The sequence below is a fragment of the Myotis davidii genome, unplaced genomic scaffold (genome assembly GCF_000327345.1).
Source record: "Myotis davidii unplaced genomic scaffold, ASM32734v1 scaffold332, whole genome shotgun sequence".
Lineage (NCBI taxonomy): Eukaryota > Metazoa > Chordata > Mammalia > Chiroptera > Vespertilionidae > Myotis > Myotis davidii.
The window spans coordinates 4,818,084-4,837,102 of NW_006285779.1; the positions used below are offsets into that span (position 1 = coordinate 4,818,084).

Consider the following 19,019-nt stretch of genomic DNA (forward strand, 5'->3'; position numbering starts at 1 on the left):
AAGGCCTGTGGCCATGATGCTATAATGTGGAACAACCAAACAACCGGTCACCAGGAGGTCCAGAGTCTAGAACACCGTGGTCCCAGCAGTGACATGCACCCCGATCTGGGGTATGGCCAGTCTGCAAACCGCCTGCGCCCCAAGCCCAGGCTAGCCTTGCCACCCAGCAGGGACCCACACCCCGATCAGGGGCATAGCAGGCCTGCAAACCTCTGGCGCTCCAAGCCCAGGCTGGCCTTGCCCCCCAGCAGAATCGGCCCTTGGGGAATCAGCCATCAGTCAGCTTGCTGTCAACAGCAAGACAGCCAGGAATCCCATTCACCCACACCCAGGACCCAGACAGCAGAGCGGCGGGAGCCCCATCCCAAGGGAAATTAGTCAAGCACTCTGAAAATGTTTTTACTCTTAATGTGATACACAGGGAGATATTAGAATAAGTTTAATCAATTTATCAGTTATTGTTTATATCAATGTTGTTTGTACATCATGTTTTTGTTTACATATTTTAGACTTTGCAGGCCATTCAGTCTGTCACCACTCCTCAACTCTGCCACTGTAACACTAAAGCAGGCATAGATAATACAGAAACAAGTGAGCATGACTGTGTTCCAAAAACTTTATTGACAAAAACAGTAGATTTGGCCATTGAGCCATATCCCTACTCCAGGTCCAGCTAAAACAAAGATTCTGGTCAACCATTAACACTAAGGTCAAATATGCAGAAAAATTAAACCTTCTGACAAAGAAAAATGAAAAGCCTGCCGAAGTATAATTGGTTTAAGATAAATGCAAATAAAAATAAATGTATAATTGGTTAACTAATAAATGTATCAGGCAAATATTTATAGGACTAGGAGGTATCTTTACGATGCAAACCCTGGCAAACCAGATCACAAGTTAGCATCATGTTGGGGCTAACTAACAAAGGAGCTAGCAGGCGAGGGTGTTAGCACCACGTACAGGGAGAGACATCTGTGTCCAGAGGTACAACCAGTGCATTTGACTGTCTCTACAGAGAGATACCAACAGAGCCGTTGCCCAGAGAGAACAAGTAGCTATGGGCGAAAGCAGAGGTAAATGTCCCAAAGGCTGTTGCCGCCACAGAGTCCGTCCTTCCCAGTGGGTGCTCAGAATAGCCAATGGCTGTGATGGCAAGGACCAAGGTGACTGTCCAACCAATATGGTGACCAAGGCCTTGTGGGAGTTGAGAAAGGGGCTCTGTATTAGTCCATTTTTAAAATTCAGTAAGAACCAAACTAGTCTTATGTCATTTTTCTTTTCTTCCTATAACTCTTATGATTATGCTTATTTTACCTAAAAGAAACACTGCCTTACATGTACTCATTTAAAATTCTTTTTTCTATTTTTCTAATCAGTTGCTTTTCACACTGTAACAGTTAAATTCTACAGCATAACCAATTACTTGCATATAAAGTTAAAAAGGAATCCTTTGAAAATGGAGTGCTTCTAATGAATTTATGCATTTTTACAATCGTTTACTTGTACCTTCAAATAGTAGGAAGCCTTTTAAAAAGCAGTTTAGTGCCTAATCTATGTAGAAGACTAAATTCATGCTTATAGCTGAATGTGGTCTTTGCTAACTAAATCTAAATTGCAGAAGTTTAGAGATTTAAATGTCGGTGTTTGTACAATATTGTTTGCTAATTTTACATAAAGACATCAGTGTGCATTTGTGATTAAATGTAGTCTCCTATTACCTACAAGAAGCAAATTTCTGCAGAGGGTATTTCAAAAGGCACTTATATGAATCTAACCTGCAAAAACATTATTTTGTTCAGCTCTATTGCTGCATTTTTGGCATACATTTTTCCCATTGAATTTTAAAAAGACTTTTTTGAACATTCAAAAATATGTGTGTACTTGCTATATTCAAGCCACTGAAGATAGAAAAAACGAGTAAGAAAATATTTCTACTTTCAAGAGTGTGAGGAGCCCGCACGGCCATGGCATACTCAGCCCCAGTCCTACTTTCAAGAGGGTGAGGAGCCCGCACAGCCATGGCATACTCGCCCCAGGGCTCCTTATGTGCGGTGCAGCCAGGTTCGGCCAGGTTCGGTGACCTTGAGAGGGGGTGGTGAAGGATTGAGAAAAGACAGACAAGAGAATGAAAGCTGGGTCTGGGTGGGACGCTGTCCTGTCTGATGGAGAGCTAGCGACAGGGCCACAGGCTACAAGCCGTGTCTTTATTTTATAGCCAGATTCCATGAGGCGAAATAAGGGCTTGGGCAAGATGTTTACAACTTTCTCGTGGGTTTCGATCCTACTCAATTACATGCACCTGAACCCTATCAAGCCCACATCACTCAGGCACGTGGGGCCACGTGTTTGGACCATAGGTTCAAGCTTACAACTATAGCTGTTGGCTCTAATTGTGCTGGGAGGGCTTTGCCTTCCAAGCTGGAACTTGCACGTGGCAATGAGAGGACTGTGCCCTCTCATGAGTCCAAGGCTTGAACCCGTCCAAACACTGTAGCCACTCTCCACAAAGAGGCTCACAGCTTAGTGAGGGAGACCCAAAAAGAGACTTATCAGACAAAGTAATAAATACAGCAATAGCAAGGTAGCTGGGGAACTTAAGCAGAAAGTACGTTTTCAAATGATAGCAGGTAGCTCACTGATTCTGGGAGAGTAAGGCATCCAGCTGTGCTGCTCAGCATCCCACACAGTATCACTGGGCCCTGCTGCGGGAACCACCACCTGCCACCGCTGGACAGTAGCTCTGGCTGTCACAACTGCCGTCATCTTTCCCAGGACAGATTTCCCTGCCTCGTGTCACCAGCATCTGAATCAAAATCTGGCACTGGCATATCTGACTAACGGAACCTAGTCACGTGGCTGCACCCTGGTCTCCCACCGAGAATCTCTAGTTGGGGAAGTTCCCAAGCATAGAACTGAGGTTCAGATGCTGAACTGCCGTAAAGATTGAAAATCTGCTGCAGCCCTGACGCTGGCTTGGAGGTGTAAGAGGAGGCAGTCAGGGAAGGCTCTTTGGAGAAGATGACCTTTAGTTGAGTCTTAATTAAAGGTAACCAGGGTATTCCAAGCAGAAGGGATAGATAACCAGAAAGCTAGAATCAAAAGGTGAGTGTGTGGCCCAGCCAGCGTGGCTCAGTGGTTGAGCATCAACCTATGGACCAGGAGGGTCATGGTTTGATTCCCAGCCAGGGCCCGGGGTGTGGGCTTGAACCCCAGTATGGTGCGTGCAGGTGGCAGCCAGTCAATGATTCTCTCTCAGGATTGATGTTTCTATCTCTCCCTCTCCCTTCCTCTCTGAAATAAGTTTTGTTAAAGGTGTGCGTGCGTGCGTGTGTGTGTGTGTGTGTGTGTGTGTGTGAAAATAAAACCATTTTAATGTTGCTGGAGCTTAACATGAGATATGAGAGTTAGAAGAAATGAGATTGGATCAGATGTTAGGGAGCTTCATTATAGCATAATAAGGAATTTTAATTTTACTCTGGATTGCTGTTGAATGAAGGGGTCAGTTTTGCATGTTTGACCACTGGTAGCCATGGGTGGGTATGTCTGAGAAAAACAATACAGGAAGTAGGGATACCTCTGCCATCAGTCCAGGTTAGATGCAAAGAGAACCTGAATGATGATGGAAGTGATGGGGACAGAGACATAAAACTGGGAAGGCCTGGTGGCTGAGGTGATTGGAAAAGGAAAAAGTAAGAGTGATGGGAACAAACCCACCATGAAGGCCCAGGGTGGGAGCTGCCCTTGGAAGTGTGTGAACCACAGCTGGCCCCTACCCGGGATGGTGATCTGCAGTCACACAGACGGCAGCGTTCGAGGCTCCTCAGGGGAGAGTTTCATTCAGAGAAGTTCTGGGAAATGCTCCCAGGTGACAGCTCAGGCCTCAAAGGACGTCCACAGATAACATCCCAGAGAGTGGGCAGCTCATTGAAAAATTCACAAGGCACACAGAAAATAAAGCACCATGAATGAGGACCAGCAGAGGCCTCACATTGACACCTCAGTATTAACCAGGGAAATACAAATTAAAACCTCACCGAGGTACCAATTCGTTCTCATCAGGTTGACAGATGTTTTAAATTGGCATTGCCAGTTTGGCATCTATACTAATAATAGAGGAATATGCAAATTGTCCAGGATGCTGTCACAGTAACAGTAATGACCGAACAGCGGGATGGAAGGCTGTGTGGGGCAACAAGGCTGGCAGGGGGGTTAGTGAGGGACACCCAAATGACTGAACAGCAGGCTGTGTGGGGCAACCAGGATGGCACGGGGGTTAGTGAGGGAAGGCCTGTAGGGGAGGGCAGTTAGGGGCAACCAGGCCTGCAGGGGAGGGCAGTGGGGGGGATCAGGCCGGCAGGTGAGCAGTTAGACATCGATCAGGCTGGCAGGGGGATGGTTAGGGGTGATCAGGCTGGCAGAGGAGGCAGTTAGGGGCAATCAGGTAGGCAGGCAGGCAGATGAGCAGTTAGGAGCCAGTGGTCCCAGATTGTGAGAGGAATGTCTGACTGCCAATTTATTTCCTAAACCAGCAGTCGGACATCCCCTGAGGGGTCCCGGATTGGACAGGGTGCAGACTGGGCTGAAGGGACCCCCCCGCAGTTAACAAAGTTTGTGCACTGGGCCTCTAGTTACCTAATATATGCATGTAAATATGTGCATACTCCCCGTTCCTACATTATACCCTAAAGAGTCTTGCACATGTATGTCAGGAATTATATATAGAATGTTTATAATAGTAGCATTCATCACAGGAAAAAAACAACAACCACCCTAGATGTAACCCTACTGCTGATGAACATTAAAATGGATAAACTGTGGCAGTGGGAGCAAACTAACCCCACGACTGAGCATCAAACGTGGCTAAATCTCAAAAGTGATATTGAAGAAAAGTCATAGAAGAATGCAGGCGGCATGAGTCAGGCCATTTGCATACGTTTCTTAAAAATTGCATATGTTTCTTAAAAGGTACATACACATTGTTTGAAGATACATACAAAGTGATAAAACTAAAATGGAAAACGAGGGGATAATAATTATGAGATTCAGGATAGTGGTATCTCTGGGGGTAGGCAGCAGGCTAGCAAAGGGGCCATCAGAGGATTCTGATGTAGCTGGTGATATTCATTTCCTTAACCTGGGGAGTGGGGACACGGGTATGCACTTCTGATCCTTCTTTAAAACGTACATTTTACACACACTCCTCAATGTGTGGTACAGTTCCCCAAAATAAAATTAAATAAGGAATGATCCTTCTAGTCCTTCTCTAAGCCACGGGACCTGTCAGAGGGCGGTGCTGTTCGCATTCTCAATGCCAGCTTCTTTGGCCATAAAATAAAAGGGGCCAGGTTTTGCCAGCAGCTCTTCGGGGCTGCCAAACTCGACAATCTTCCCGTTGTCTAGGACCATTACCCTGAAACAAAGAAGGAAAGGCAAGCCTTAGGAAGCAGCATCTCAAATCTCGGCGTTGGTAAGAACAGCCAGCACTGAGTCACGGTAAAATCATTCAGACCAGGCTACCAAGCAGGGTGGGCGAAAGGACCCCAGCACCTGCAGCAACACGGGTGAATTCCATACGTATGCCGAACTGGAAGGGTATGCTTAGTCTGAGTCCATGTACATCCGCTTTTTTTAAAAAAAAGACACACGTTGTTTAAGGGAGCCTGTCCTGCCCGCTGTCTAAGACGACTGACATTATCCCCATTTTGAATGTCTTCCGCCCGAGGAACAAAAAGCTGTTTACAGGGGTAGCCGCTGAGACCTTCAGTCGGAAGGTCTGTGGTCAGCGTCTGCCACTCATGGCTTGAACCTCCACCTCCCTGCACTCGGTTATGGTTGTACACAGTTTTCCATTTTTCCTCACGGCACTTTCCTTAGCCCTGTTGGCTTTTTCATTAACTTGATGTATAATTTTGGGCAAATTACTTGAAATCTCTCAGCCTCTGTTTCTTCATCAGTAAAATGATGGTAGTTAATCCTTCTGCTGTAAGAAATCTCACGGCTGATGCTATTACTATAAATATATTCGGTTATGGTTGTACACAGTTTTCCATTTTTCCTCACGGCACTTTCCTTAGCCCTGTTGGCTTTTTCATTAACTTGATGTATAATTTTGGGCAAATTACTTGAAATCTCTCAGCCTCTGTTTCTTCATCAGTAAAATGATGGTAGTTAATCCTTCTGCTGTAAGAAATCTCACGGCTGATGCTATTACTATAAATATATACAGCAGGACCCACACAGGGAATTGAGCCAGCAACCTGAGTATGTGCCCTGACGGGGAATCGAAGTGTGACCTCCTGGTTCCTAGGTCAGTGCTCAGCCACTGAGCCACACCAGCTGGGCTGATGCTATTACTGTTGACAAAGCGTTAAGCCGGGTCTGTCAAACTCTGCCCTCCCCCCCCACACACACTCACTTGTCGCTGTCCATGATGGTGTGCAGCCTGTGGGCGATGGTGATCGCCGTGCAGTGGGAGAACTCCTTTCGGATGGTTATCTGGATGAGCTGATCTGTCTCTAGATCGACTGCAGCGGTGGCCTCATCCATGATCAGAATTTTGGATTTCCGAAGCAGAGCCCGGGCCAGGCACAGTAGCTGCTTCTGCCCGATGCTGCGGCCAATGGGAGAAATCAAGCATTAGCCCAAGGACCAAGGACTAACCCGGGAAGGGATGTGGGGGCCGGTAAGACTTTGCAAAGCCGCACTCCTAAATCCCCCCAGGATGCCTCAGCCAAACTTCCCCAATCAATTAGAAGGCCCACCACACGTACCTAATTAAAATGTTACGTTTGTGGGCCCCACACTTCTCAGTCAGAATGGGGAGGAGCCAGGGAACGTGTATTTTTAATAAGCACCCCAGGTGATTCCATGTTTGACAAGTTTGGGAAATACTAGCCCAGGAAGAGTGCTTTGCGTTTGGCTACAGGGATGTCCCAGTACACCAACAACAATTCCAAAAAAAGGAGATGGATGCCCCAAGTTCACTTCAGCAGTGTTGGACCTGACGCCATTTACTAGTAGATAAGGTGACATCTCGCCAGAATGCCCCAGTGGCATTTCTCAGTGGCCTTAGCAAATCCATTCGTTATTTTAATGTGTAATTCTAGTCTCAAAGCTAATTATTTGTTCAAGGCCTTCTGCCTTGATTAGAGACGTAGCTCTCTAATGAACATGATGTCTTGGTGTGAGATGCAGTGTATGTGGAACTCGAATATGCTTGTAAAATGCAAATCGCTTTAATTTGCGAAGAGCCGGTAATGAAGACTGGACCTCTTAGTCGCATAAAGAAGCTTTGGGAAATGATGTGGAGGAAATATTCAGTAGCTCGCTAATTGCTCTTCCCTGCTGTGGCCATTCGGGAGCATATTAAGCAGAGGGTGGCTAGACTAAAAGCTCTGTAATTCTCGGAGAAAATTTCCTGCAGGAGATGAGAAGTCACCCAACATGAACTTTCAGGTTTTTTTTCTGTAAAAACAGAGGCAACTGCAATTTCCTTAACTTGTACCGAACCCCCGCCTGGTACAGCTGGGCCTCACGTCACAGGCCCAGGCACCACTCTGGCTCCGCAGCGCCTCTCTCTCCCAGCTGATGGATCTCTGATCTCTGATCACTCATCAAAGAAATTTAAGTTTCAATACCTCCCAACCAGGTCTGAAATCTAGGCACTGGGAATGTTATTTAAGTGTCTCCCAGCGTGGACAGAGAAGGATGGTTCTTAAAAACCGAAAGTATCAAGCTCACCCCTCCCCACCCTGCCAGAGGGTCCCACATGGCCCCACGTGTCTGCAGTGTCTGTAGCATTCACTGCCTGGCCTTTACGCGGACAGGCCTGTCTTCTCCATGAAGCTGTAAGCACTAGGCCAGGGGTGGGTCTGTGTCATCTTCCTCTGTGCCTGCAGTGCCTGCATGTACTAGCTGCTCAATGTACATTTGTTGACTGAATGTCTGAATGGCCTATTTCACAGGCCTAAAGGCCCACTTCAGTCCTGCTAGTGCCTCGCTCTGTTGCTGAGGACAAGCAAACATGATGCCTTCTACATCAAAGCTTACAAGTGTCACCTGGGCCCCTGATTCAGCTGGTCTGGGCTGCAGTCTAGGCACTGAGATTTTTAAATATATTTTTTATTGATTTTTACAGAGAGGAAGGAAGAAGGATAGAGAGTTAGGAACATCAGTGAGAGAGAAACATCGATCAGCTGCCATCTGCAAGCTCCCTACTGGGGATCTAGCCTGCAACCAAGGTACATGTCCTAGATCGGAATCGAACCCAGGACTCTTAAGTCCAAGGGCTGACACTCTACCCACTGAACCAAAACAGTTAGGACTTTTTATTTTTTTAAAGATTACGAAGTGATTCTAGTCTGCATCACGGTTAAGAATCAATGCTCTTGCCCGGGCCTAGCCAGTTTGGCTCCGTGGATAGACCATCAGCCTGTGGACTGAAAGGTCCTGGGTTTAATTCTGGCCAAGGGCGTGTGCCACAGTTGCAGGCTGGATCCCCAGCCCGGGTCTGGGCACAGGAGGGAGGCAACCAATCGACGTGTCTCTCTCACATCGATGCTCTCTCTGTCTCTCCTCCTCCCTTTCTCTCTCTCTCTCTTTCTCAAAAAAAAAATAAAATCAATGGAAAAATATCCTCAGGTGAGGATTAACAACAAAAAGAATTAATGCCCTTGCCCTGGCCAGTGTGGCTCGATTGCTTGGGCATCATCCCGTGCACCAAAAGGTTACTGGTTGAATTGCCAGTCAAGGCATGTGCCCAGGTTGCAGGCTCTATCCCCAGTAGGGGGCGTGCAGGAGGCAGCCGATTGATGCTTCTCACATCGATGTTTCTCTCTCTCTCCCTCTCCCATCTTCTCTCTCTAAAATTCAATAAAACGTGTTAAAAATCAATGCTCTAGTCATTGTTTCTCAAACTGTAATATACACAAAAAATCAGCTGGGGATCTTACTGAAATGCAGACTCAGGTCAACAGCCTGCTTTTCTAACAAGTTCACAGGTGAAGCCAGAGTTGCTGATGCACTAATTGAGTTACTGAGCATCCCTTCTCTTATGAGCTACACCTGCTAATGGTCCAGGCCCATCCCATCATTCTGAAGGCACCTGGGACTGCAGCAAGGAGTACCTCTGAGCAGCGGGCTGTGGCTGAGGGCTGGCCTGCAGTGTGTGTGTGTGCGTGGGGGGGGACCCAGCTTTCACAGGGAAAATGCCAGGACAGCTTCTTAAAGACATAGTGAAGGCCAGAAGTATGAAGCGTCAACATATACAGACAATCTCTGGAGAGGTGAGGAGAACGGGGAAGCTGGGGGGGGGTCTCTGCTGGTTTGAGGTGTTTCAGGTGCCCCCCAAACTCTGCGGATACCAGTCCCCGTCATCCGCATGCCTTTCGACCAGCGCTGCTCAAACTGAGAGGCCCATAGCAACCCCTGGGGAGCCTTTGGCACTCCCACGTCCAGCCTACACCTCGTACCATGAAATCAGACTTCCAGGGTTGGACCGGGCGTCGGGACCGTTTCCATCCTGATTGCAGTGAGCAGCTGAGAGCAAACCCTCCCCGATGGGGACCTGTAGGCTCACTTTGTGAAATGTCTCGTGAGGGCACACATTCCAACCAAGGTTTTCACGAGTGTCACACCTATTCTCTCACGTCATTTTCACAGCCGGTTCGCTTTACACATTCGGAACTAGACCTGGAGGTGCCCATCCAGGATGCCAGGCACCTCTGGCTCAAGGAACAACGGAGTCCTTCCCCTGGCTCCTCTCAGTGCCTGCGGGAAGTGGGTTAGGAAACATTACCTGAGGTTGTCACCAGCCTCTGTCAGCTCGTGGGACAAGCCAAGTGGCAGGTTGGCCACAAAGGATTTGAGGTGAACCAGCTCCAGGGCCTTCCAAACCTCCTCATCTGAGTAGCTGTTGAAAGGGTCTAGATTCACCCTCAGGCTTCCAGAGAACAGGACGGGATCCTGCAAGTCAAGGGATGAAGGGGCTGCTGGGGCAAATGACAGGCCAGGACTAGCCGCCCTTGTGGCCAGGAGAAAGTGGGTAGGATAGGACGGGCCTGGGAGGGAAAGCTGGTTCGTGGCCAGGCTTTTGTCAGGTTTAGAGTGGCGGCCAGCGGGGAGCTAGGCACAGGAGTAGGAGGAATCCTTCGTTTGTTTTCTGTTGTTTTGCTTTTCATTCTGAGATGCACTTATGGATTTCCAAAATTGCCTCAGCACCTCTTTAAAAAGTAAAAAGAACCTCCCACACTCCCAAATGAAGACTCATGGTGTGGAGGGGGAGGGATCGAGGGCGGCACAGTCCCGGGGGAAGAATTCACGAGGCCTTTGGAGAGGCTGGAGGAGAGAGTGCATGAAACTGAGCAAACACCAGACACACCGAACCCACCCCCGAAGCCTGGCTGAGTGAGCAGAGGACCCACACATCACCGAGAGGCCCCCAGGGCAGTCCTTTTTGGTGAGGTCCAGAGAGGAAGCCCCGGGGAAGCGTTTCTTGCTGATGCACCAAGTGTGGGCTTGCTGACAGAAATCTGCAGCAAACTCCCTCCCCTGTCTGCTAACCATATCAAATGGGGCATATAAAGCTTAATGGTTTCAAGCTTCAGTGGCAAAACTGCTAATGCTGATTGCAAAGGGTCTTGCAAACCGTGATGGGCTATAGAAAAGCTAAGTAATCATCTGCTTTCTTTGACTCCTGTTGTGTTGCTGCCACCTACTGACTGGATACCGGCAGCCACACAAGCATATGGGCAAAACACGCAGAACTTATTTTTGTAAGTTCTGGAAACAGTGTGTCTTAGGGAACTAGCTCAGAGGCCCCGGGTCGACTGCAGAAATGGCACTGCTAATGGAATCTACATCAAGAAGAAGATGCACAGCCCAGGTCGTGTGGCTCAGTGGTTGACCGTCGACCTATGAACCAGAAGGTCACGGTTCAATTCCAGATCAGGGCGCATGCTCAGGCTGTGGGCTGGATCTCCAGTAGGGGGCGTGCAGGAGGTAGCCAATCAATGATTCTCTCTCATTGTTGATGTGCCTCTCTCTCTTCCCTCCCTCCCACCTGTCCCCCCACCATTGCCCCGCCCCCGCCTCCCGCCCAAGTGGGGCAGAGTAAGTTCTAGAGCTCACCTGGGGGATGATGGTCAGTTTCTCTCGGAGGTCGTGGAGCCCAATGGAAGCGATATCTACCCCATCAATGATGATCTGGCCACCGGAAGCCTCTAGGATTCTGAAGAGGCTGTTTGTCAGGGATGACTTCCCAGCTCCTGTCCTGCCCACCACACCGATCTGTAAAGAGATCCTTTGCAGTTAGTTCACCATATAATTCATGGTGGATAAACATTTAGCCTGGGGCGGGTAGAGAGAGGAGGAGAAGAGGGCTGTTCCATCCCACCTCCTAAATGTGCTTGCTGAGAACTACAGTGATTGTTGGAAATGGGCACATCAGCAGCTGTACTACAATTACTATTGGAAGGACTGGGCCTGCCATCAGCTGAGAACCAGACCCTGACCTGGACCTCAGATTTGTCCCCAGGTATTTTCTGGCCCTACATCAGACCCCAAGTCCTCAGGGAACAAGGACACCCAACGAGGGTGCAGGACTTTGCCAACCGGAAGGAGAACTAAGCTGTTCTCTCTACAGGGAGAACCTCCACATTGTTCTTACCAGTTCTTCCCCCACGCCACGTGTTTCCTGATCTCCTCTGCCTGCCCCAGCCCTTTCAGGAAATGAGCCCTCCTCAGCTACTGGAGAAGCAAGTGGGGGTGGGGAGGGGGGGTGCAAGAGGGCAGGGCAGGACTGAGCAGAAAGCCCTTACAGCCCAGTAAGTCTAATTGATCCCATGTGGATATCCTGCCCTCTGGTGGTGGCACTGTGTCCTTACATTGCCCCAGGAGAAAGTGCCCCATCCTGTCGCTCTACCAAATGATGACAGCCCAGAGCCCAGGTGGTCACCACCTCTGTGTCCAACAGTCCTCTCATCACAAGGACTCACATCTAGGCCTTTCTTCGGCTCCACCTACCTTCTCCTGGCTCCTGATGTCACAAGTGATCCCTTTCAGCACCAGATCCAGCTCAGGCCGGTACCGTACTTGGTAGTTGTTAAACTGAATCTCCCCTTTGCTGGGCCAACCTGCTGGGGGCCTCTTCTCAGTCACCCAGGGTGCCTGGCGGGGAGACAGGAGGAGAAGCGCCTTACATGGAGCCAGCTCGCTGAACAGCGCCCGTGGGACTCAGGTCGCAGAGCAGTAGAAAGGTAGCCGTGTCCCAGCCACCGGGGCACCTGCATTCAATAGCCTGAACTAGACTGGGACTTCCAGAGGTTCCTACCATATTCAATCCAAGAAACCCTATCCCACAGGTTTGCTCGGTGGACCTCCAGAGTGAAGCCACCATTCAACGTGGCACCTTCCAACACCTGACTTCCCCCAAACCATTTCCTACTCTAAGTTTCAGGAAATTGGGCCATTTGAGTTAGAACAGGGGAAACTTTTAGGAGGACCTTTATAGCCACCACATCTTCTAGGCCAGGAGAAGAGGCTCTCTCAAGGGACCCACACCTTTTTCTTTGCCTTCCCCCAATGCCCTCCTACCTCATTTTCCACATTTATGTACTCATTTATTCGCTCAACAGCCACAATGTTGGTCTCGACTTCTGAGGTCATCCTCACCAGCCAGTTTAAGGTTTGTGTGATCTACAGGAAAACCGGAAGACCAGAGATCATGTCAGGCTCAGAAACCAATGGAACTCGTCAAACCACAAGGTCAATCCCGTGCCTACGTTGCACCCAGCATTATGCCGAGCTCTGCAAGGGAGCCAGGGGCGTGAAAGTACCAACGTTCACCTCTTTGGGGGGGAACGGAGACCAGGGTATCAAATGGCTGGAGGACAACTGTGTGCTGCTCACACGAAAGGGTGTCTGGGCTGAGTTTGGGCTACAACTGGGGCTAGAGAAGCTGGCTTTGGTGGAGTGGGACCGACCCTTGGCCCTCTTTTTAAAAAAATATTTTTTATTGATTTTTTACAGAGAGGAAGGGAGAGGGATAGTGAGTTAGAAACATCGATGAGAGAGAAACATCGATCAGCTGCCTCCTGCACACCCGCTACTGAGGATGTGCCTGCAACCAAGGTACATGCCCTTGACCGGAATTGAACCTGGGGCCCTTCAGTCCACAGGCTGTCGCTCTATCCACTGAGCCAAACCAGTTAGGGCAACACTTGGCCCTCCTGTCTGTAAGCCTACTGTTCTTTGTGGGAAGGGTGGTGGGCCTTCTGCAAATGGGGAAGCATAAGAAAAGAAACAAGGGCCCAGTCAGCATGGTCAGTGGTTGAGAGTCGACTCATGAATCAGGAGGTCGTGGTTCGATTCCGTCAGGACACATGTTCTGGTTGCGGGCTCGAATCCCAGTGTGGGGCGTGCAGGAGGCAGCCAGTCAATCATTCTCTCTCATCATTGATGTTTCTATCTCTCTCTCCCTCTCTCTTCCTCTCTGAAATCAATAAAAACATGTTAAAAAAAAAAAAGAGCCCTAACTGGTTTGGCTCAGTGGATAGAGCGTCGGCCTGCGGACTGAAAGGTCCCGGGTTCGATTCCGGTCAAGGGCATGTACCTTAGTTGCGGGCACATGCCCAGTGGGGAGTGTGCAGGAGGCAGCTGATCAATGTTTCTCTCTCATCGATGTTTCTAACTCTCTATCCCTCTTCCTCTCTGTGAAAAATCAATAAAATATATTTTTAAAAAAAGAAAGAAAAGACACAAGGTAGGAAAAGGCCTTCCAAAAAGCTGCTGCTTCTCTCTGCTCTCAATGAACAACAGCTCCATTTAGAACCCATCCCACAAGGTGGGACATCCATATGGGTCCTCATCCTCCTTTACCAGAGTAAACAACAGCTGCCTTCCTGCCATTACAAAGATGTATCTAACCACCAGTAAGAGGGCTGTCATGACCTTGGCCAGTCTAGAGGCTGGGGAATCTGCAGATTACTCATATGCAGGCTTCATTCAGGCAAAGACTCAAACCTGGGTGTTTCTATTGAGTGAATGGTGGTTAGAGAGGAGAGCACGGGGTCATGGGGACTCAGAGTAACCGCTTTGTGTAGGCTGAACCACATGAAACTTTTGATGTTGAATGCTTATGCTTTGGTTCAGTACAGAAATTCTCTAATTCCTTGCCCCATCTCTCCTGGGTTATTAAGCCTAGAAATGGGTGGAGGGAGAAGCAGTGGCACAAACCGAGTGGCATTCTGGTGAACAACAGGGTCCTTTTGGTGCCCGCTGTGACCACCTTGGGCCTCATTAACTTCTGAAGACAGAGCCATGTAGAGTGTGCTGGTAGCTATGCAAACCTCCGGTATATTAGTTCAAAGAGATACCATGAAAGATGGCCCAATGACTCATTTAATGAGTATCACTTATTGAATATTTACTGTAGTGCCAACCACTGTCTTAGGTGCTAGGAAATAATATCTGAACATTTATCCCCTAGCCACACTGGGGATGTAATAGATAGTTTTATTGGGCCCTCTGTTCTTTATTGGAATTACCTTCAATTATTCTGTGATCTAAGAAAAACAATCATAGAAGTTATTTGTTCAAAAGACTTTCTGGTTACTGCTATATTATGGGAAAGAAACTCAGTTACTCTCTCTTTCGACTAGAATCAAGCAAAGAGGCAAAGAGACAAGGAACTGTTCGGTTGAATCATATGAAATTGCTTTCTTAACTCCCAAGGGCAACAACATTTATGTCCAGATGACACTGAAACCTATTTAGAAAGTGTGTAAATAACTATCATCAAGGATGAAAAGAAGACAATCAGGTTCCCAACCAGCTCCAGACGAACTGCAAGCCACCTGTGGGACAACAGAACCAGAGAGGGGTGTTACCAAGAGGTATCCACTTTCTTACCTTACCTAGCAGCATAGATGTTTCTAGAACATTCTCAGGGGGCTCAAGTTGGTAGAATGGTGTTCTTAGCAGGTGCTTTGACTTGACTATACCAGGTGTTCCTAAAGTCTTTCAAGTTGAATTTTAGAAAATAAATTGCATTTTAAAGATACTAGAAGAGTTTCCTAAACTAAGGGAATCCTATGGTTCAATGTCTCCCAAACTTGCCAAATCCTAAGAATCATCTGGGGCAATTGTTAAGAATATACAAAACGATGCAAAAAAAAATGTTTGGACTCTTCCCCAAGAGATTCTCACTCAAGGGGCATAGAATGGGGGTCGGGAACCTGTATTTTTAACAAATGTTTCAAGTGATTTCTTCTGATTAGGCAAGGGGAATAATGCCAGAGATAATCCACATGTAACATCACAGCAGGGCTCAATGTATCCTGTCTGATTTCATGATTTGAAAAGGTAGAGAAGAGATGGGGGAGGGCGTGGGGGAGAGGTTAGGTGCAACTTGATCATACAGTGATCAACTGCAGAGAACCGAGTAGGACAGAGATAGACATAATTTATAAAAATTGACTTGGCTCAGTAGTTGAGCATTGACCTGTGTACCAGGAGGTCACGTTTTGATTCCCGGTCAGGGTGCATGCCTGGGTTGTGGGCCTGATCCCCAGTGGGGGCATGCAGGAGGCAGCTGACCAACAATCCTCTCTTATCATTAATGTTTCTCTCTCTCTCTCTCTCTCTCTCTCTCTCTCTCTCTCTCTCTCCCCCCCCCTCTCCCGTCCTCTCTGAAATCAATAAAAATCTATTTTCTATAAAATTGACTTTTCCAAATAAAACGTACTTAAAGAAATTTGAACCAGTAAATCTAGCATTGTACATATAAATATGATGCATATTTACAATGAGCATCCAATAGGAATGATCTATATGCCTATTTCCTTCTTGAAACGTACCTAAGAAATCAAATATCTTTACAATCAAAATCCTGACCTCTCCATGTTCCAACTAATACTGAGATCATGAGCCTGCCCTTCATATCTCAAGACAATGTGGAAGGCACTCGAGAATTTTCACTTCCTCTACAAAACCTTCTTCCTTCAAGGACCTACCACTTTTTGCCAGGGTCCCGTGATGCCGGAGAAGTGAAGAATGCTCACCTTTCTCGGGGATTCACCCCACAGGATATGAACTTTTCATTGGCTTTCCCTGAAAATTCCCAGTTCTCCTCTCTCCAGCTTCTTTTCCCACCACCCTACAAAGAGTTTCCCTGCCTGTGGAGAATCCCACATTCACTCCCAGGGAAGCAAACAGAGAACGCCCAGGTCACCCAACACTTGTGTAGCACCTGGGTCACACGGTGCTCACAGAGGTCATTTGACTTGCACCAACGCCTGTGATAGAGGCTGTGTTCCAGCCATTGTGGAAAAAAAAATGAGGCTTCCCTTAGAGAGGTGGAGGCAATTCCCTAGCTTGGTAAATGGCAGAGCAGGCACAGGGACCCAGCCTCTGACTCCAAAGCTCAGCTTTCTTCTCTCTACTTACATAATAGGCGTGCTTGGCGAGAGTGACTTTCATATCATTGGCCATGTCTGTTCCCCTGCAGCTAATGTCCAACGTGCAGAACCCCAAAGCACACATTTGGGTAAATACCCAGGGAAGCCTCACCTGTTGGAGATAATCCAGGAATAGACACATTTCTGGTTAGTGTCAATCAACTCCTCACTGTGTTTTAGAAATCGTTGCTGGTGCTGAAATGCACGGATGACAGGCAAACCCGACACGGTCTCACTGAAGAAAGAGTAGAGTGGGGACCTGGTGACTGAGTCCAAACGCCTCAGCTGGCGGGAAGTGGCCACATAAAATATCTGGACCCCAAAAGTAATGAGTTAGTCACACAATCATGTCACATATGCCGCACCGCTTCCCTTGTGGCCATGACCCAATATTCTTCACCCTTTTTGAAAATGTATCTTTAGTGTTGAAAGTATTACAGAAGTCCCCCATTTTCCCTCCACTGACTCCCTCCACCGCGCACCCACCCCCTCCCCAGGCCTTCACTACAGACTATTGTCTGTCCCTGAGTTATGCATCCTATATAATAAAGAGCTAATATGTAAATGGTCATCATGCCCTCACACCGTCACGTCTTAATGGCTCAGACACTCAACACTGGGGAGAGAGGAATGGGGACCAGCTAGGCCTTGGTCCTGGGTACCTGCGGCTGGCCAGAGGAAGGGAAGTACGGGTCCCAGATGCCTGTGACCAGCTGGAGGAGGGAGAGCTAGCAGTCCCGGATTGTGAGAGGGAGTCGGACATCCCCAAGGGGTCCCAGATTGGAGAGGGTGAAGGCTGGGCTGAGGGGATCCCCCTGCCCCGGTGCACAAATTTTGTCACCAGGCCTCTAGTATATACATATAAATTCTTTGGTTAATATCTTCTCACTCATCTACTTCCCTCTGAAATTTGTCAGTCTGTTGCATGTTTTAATGTCTCTGGATCTATTTTGTTCATCAGTTTATTTTGTCCATTAGGTTCCACATATGAGTGAGATCATGTGATGTTTGTCTTTCTGTGACTGGCTTATTTTGCTTAGCATAATGCTCTCCAGGTCCCTACATGCTGTCTTCTTTATTTTTTAAATATAGTTTTATTGATTTCAGAGAGAAAGGGAAAGGGAGAGAGAGATAGAAACATCAATGGTGAGAGAGAATCATTGATTGGCTGCCTCCTGCACACCCCTTACAGGGGATGATCGAGCCGCCAACCTGCACATGTGCCCTTGACTGGAATCAAACCTGGGACCCTTCAGTCCACAGACTGATGCTCTGTTCACTGAGCCAAACCAGCTAGGGCCCTACATGCTGTCTTAAGAGGTAAGGGATCCTTCTTTTTTACAGCTGCATAGTATTCCATGGTAAAAATGTACCACTTCTTTTTTATACACTCACCTATGAATGGACACTTGGCTATTGTGCTGCTATGAACACAGGGGTGCATATATTTTTATGATTGGTGTTTCAGGATTCTTAGCGATGTTCTTCACCCTGATGGCCACAGCCTACATCGGAATAGGACAGAAGCCTCCAGCCTCCCCTCTGGCTAGCGGAATGATGAGAGAAGCCCAGAGGAAGAGGATGGTGGAAAGATCTGAGGTTGGTGAGGAACAGAGCCAACCTCACAGTGGTCTTGGACCTAAACATAAATATGCCCCGTTAAGCTTCTCGTGGGACTGCAGTGAAGGTGAGCTCTGCTGTGACCCATACACTACTTGGTGCTGATACTTCAGCTTCCGACAGGGGCCTGTGGGCTCCTGGGGCTATCAATACAGGAGTAAATGACGAAGATGCTGGAGAGGAGTGAGTGCCTAGCAATGAACAAAAGAGAAGGTTCGCAGGAAGGAGCCTGGGCTTTTATGTGTAGAGAGGAAAGGAGACCCAGCCATTTCCAAACCTACCTGAACAGACACATAAATTATGCCGAGAGGAATGACGATGATGATGAAGGCTGGAGTGGCCAAGCAGATCATGAACAGGGTGCTCATGATCCCCAGGAAGCACAGAATCCAGCTGCGCAAGGACACAGGGAGCGTGTCGTCCACGGTGGAAATATCCTGGGAACACGTAATTAGGCGAGATGGTGCATTAATGAGTCCCTATGGCATTTTAGATTTCCCTGATCCCAGCAGGAAACTTGCTCAATTCTGAGATCTCAGTGATTCCTTCATGTAAGCATTTCATGATATTCATTTGCAATAGACTGTTCTGCTCACGCTAACAACAAATCTTATTTCTATAATTTCTCTATCTTCCTAAATCATTCCAAACAGATATGGTAGTCATCCTTTAATAGATTTGTCAAAGGTTTTTACTATTTTCAGTGAAATTCCCATTTGTCAAATTTATGAAACCATTCGTAACCACCCTAAGTTAATAGAGCCTTACAAGGTAAGCCCCGCTAGAACCAAATCAGTTCAATTATTCCAACTTTACACAGGGCCTCGTTCTGTTGATTACCTAGAACAGAGCCTGGCATATAACAACCATTCGATAAACATTTTTTTGGAGGCTCCAGTGAAGAAGCCCTGTCACCTCTCACGGCCGCCTCCCCCTGCAACTCCC

The 19,019-nt window shown here is 47.8% G+C and overlaps 1 protein-coding gene across 1 annotated transcript in view; it reads right to left on the bottom strand.

Annotated features, from left to right (window-relative positions):
- Positions 1–4,765: 4,765 nt before the first annotated feature.
- The window catches only part of ABCC2 (ATP binding cassette subfamily C member 2), a 59,217-nt gene continuing 44,963 nt past the window's right edge, over positions 4,766–19,019 (bottom strand). Inside the window, 9 exon segments of the mRNA XM_006756565.2 lie at positions 4,766–5,410; positions 6,416–6,610; positions 9,797–9,963; positions 11,128–11,286; positions 12,022–12,165; positions 12,592–12,693; positions 14,759–14,852; positions 16,567–16,766; positions 18,356–18,511. Coding sequence (XP_006756628.1) covers positions 5,281–5,410; positions 6,416–6,610; positions 9,797–9,963; positions 11,128–11,286; positions 12,022–12,165; positions 12,592–12,693; positions 14,759–14,852; positions 16,567–16,766; positions 18,356–18,511 — 1,347 coding nt within the window. The 3' untranslated portion in view covers positions 4,766–5,280.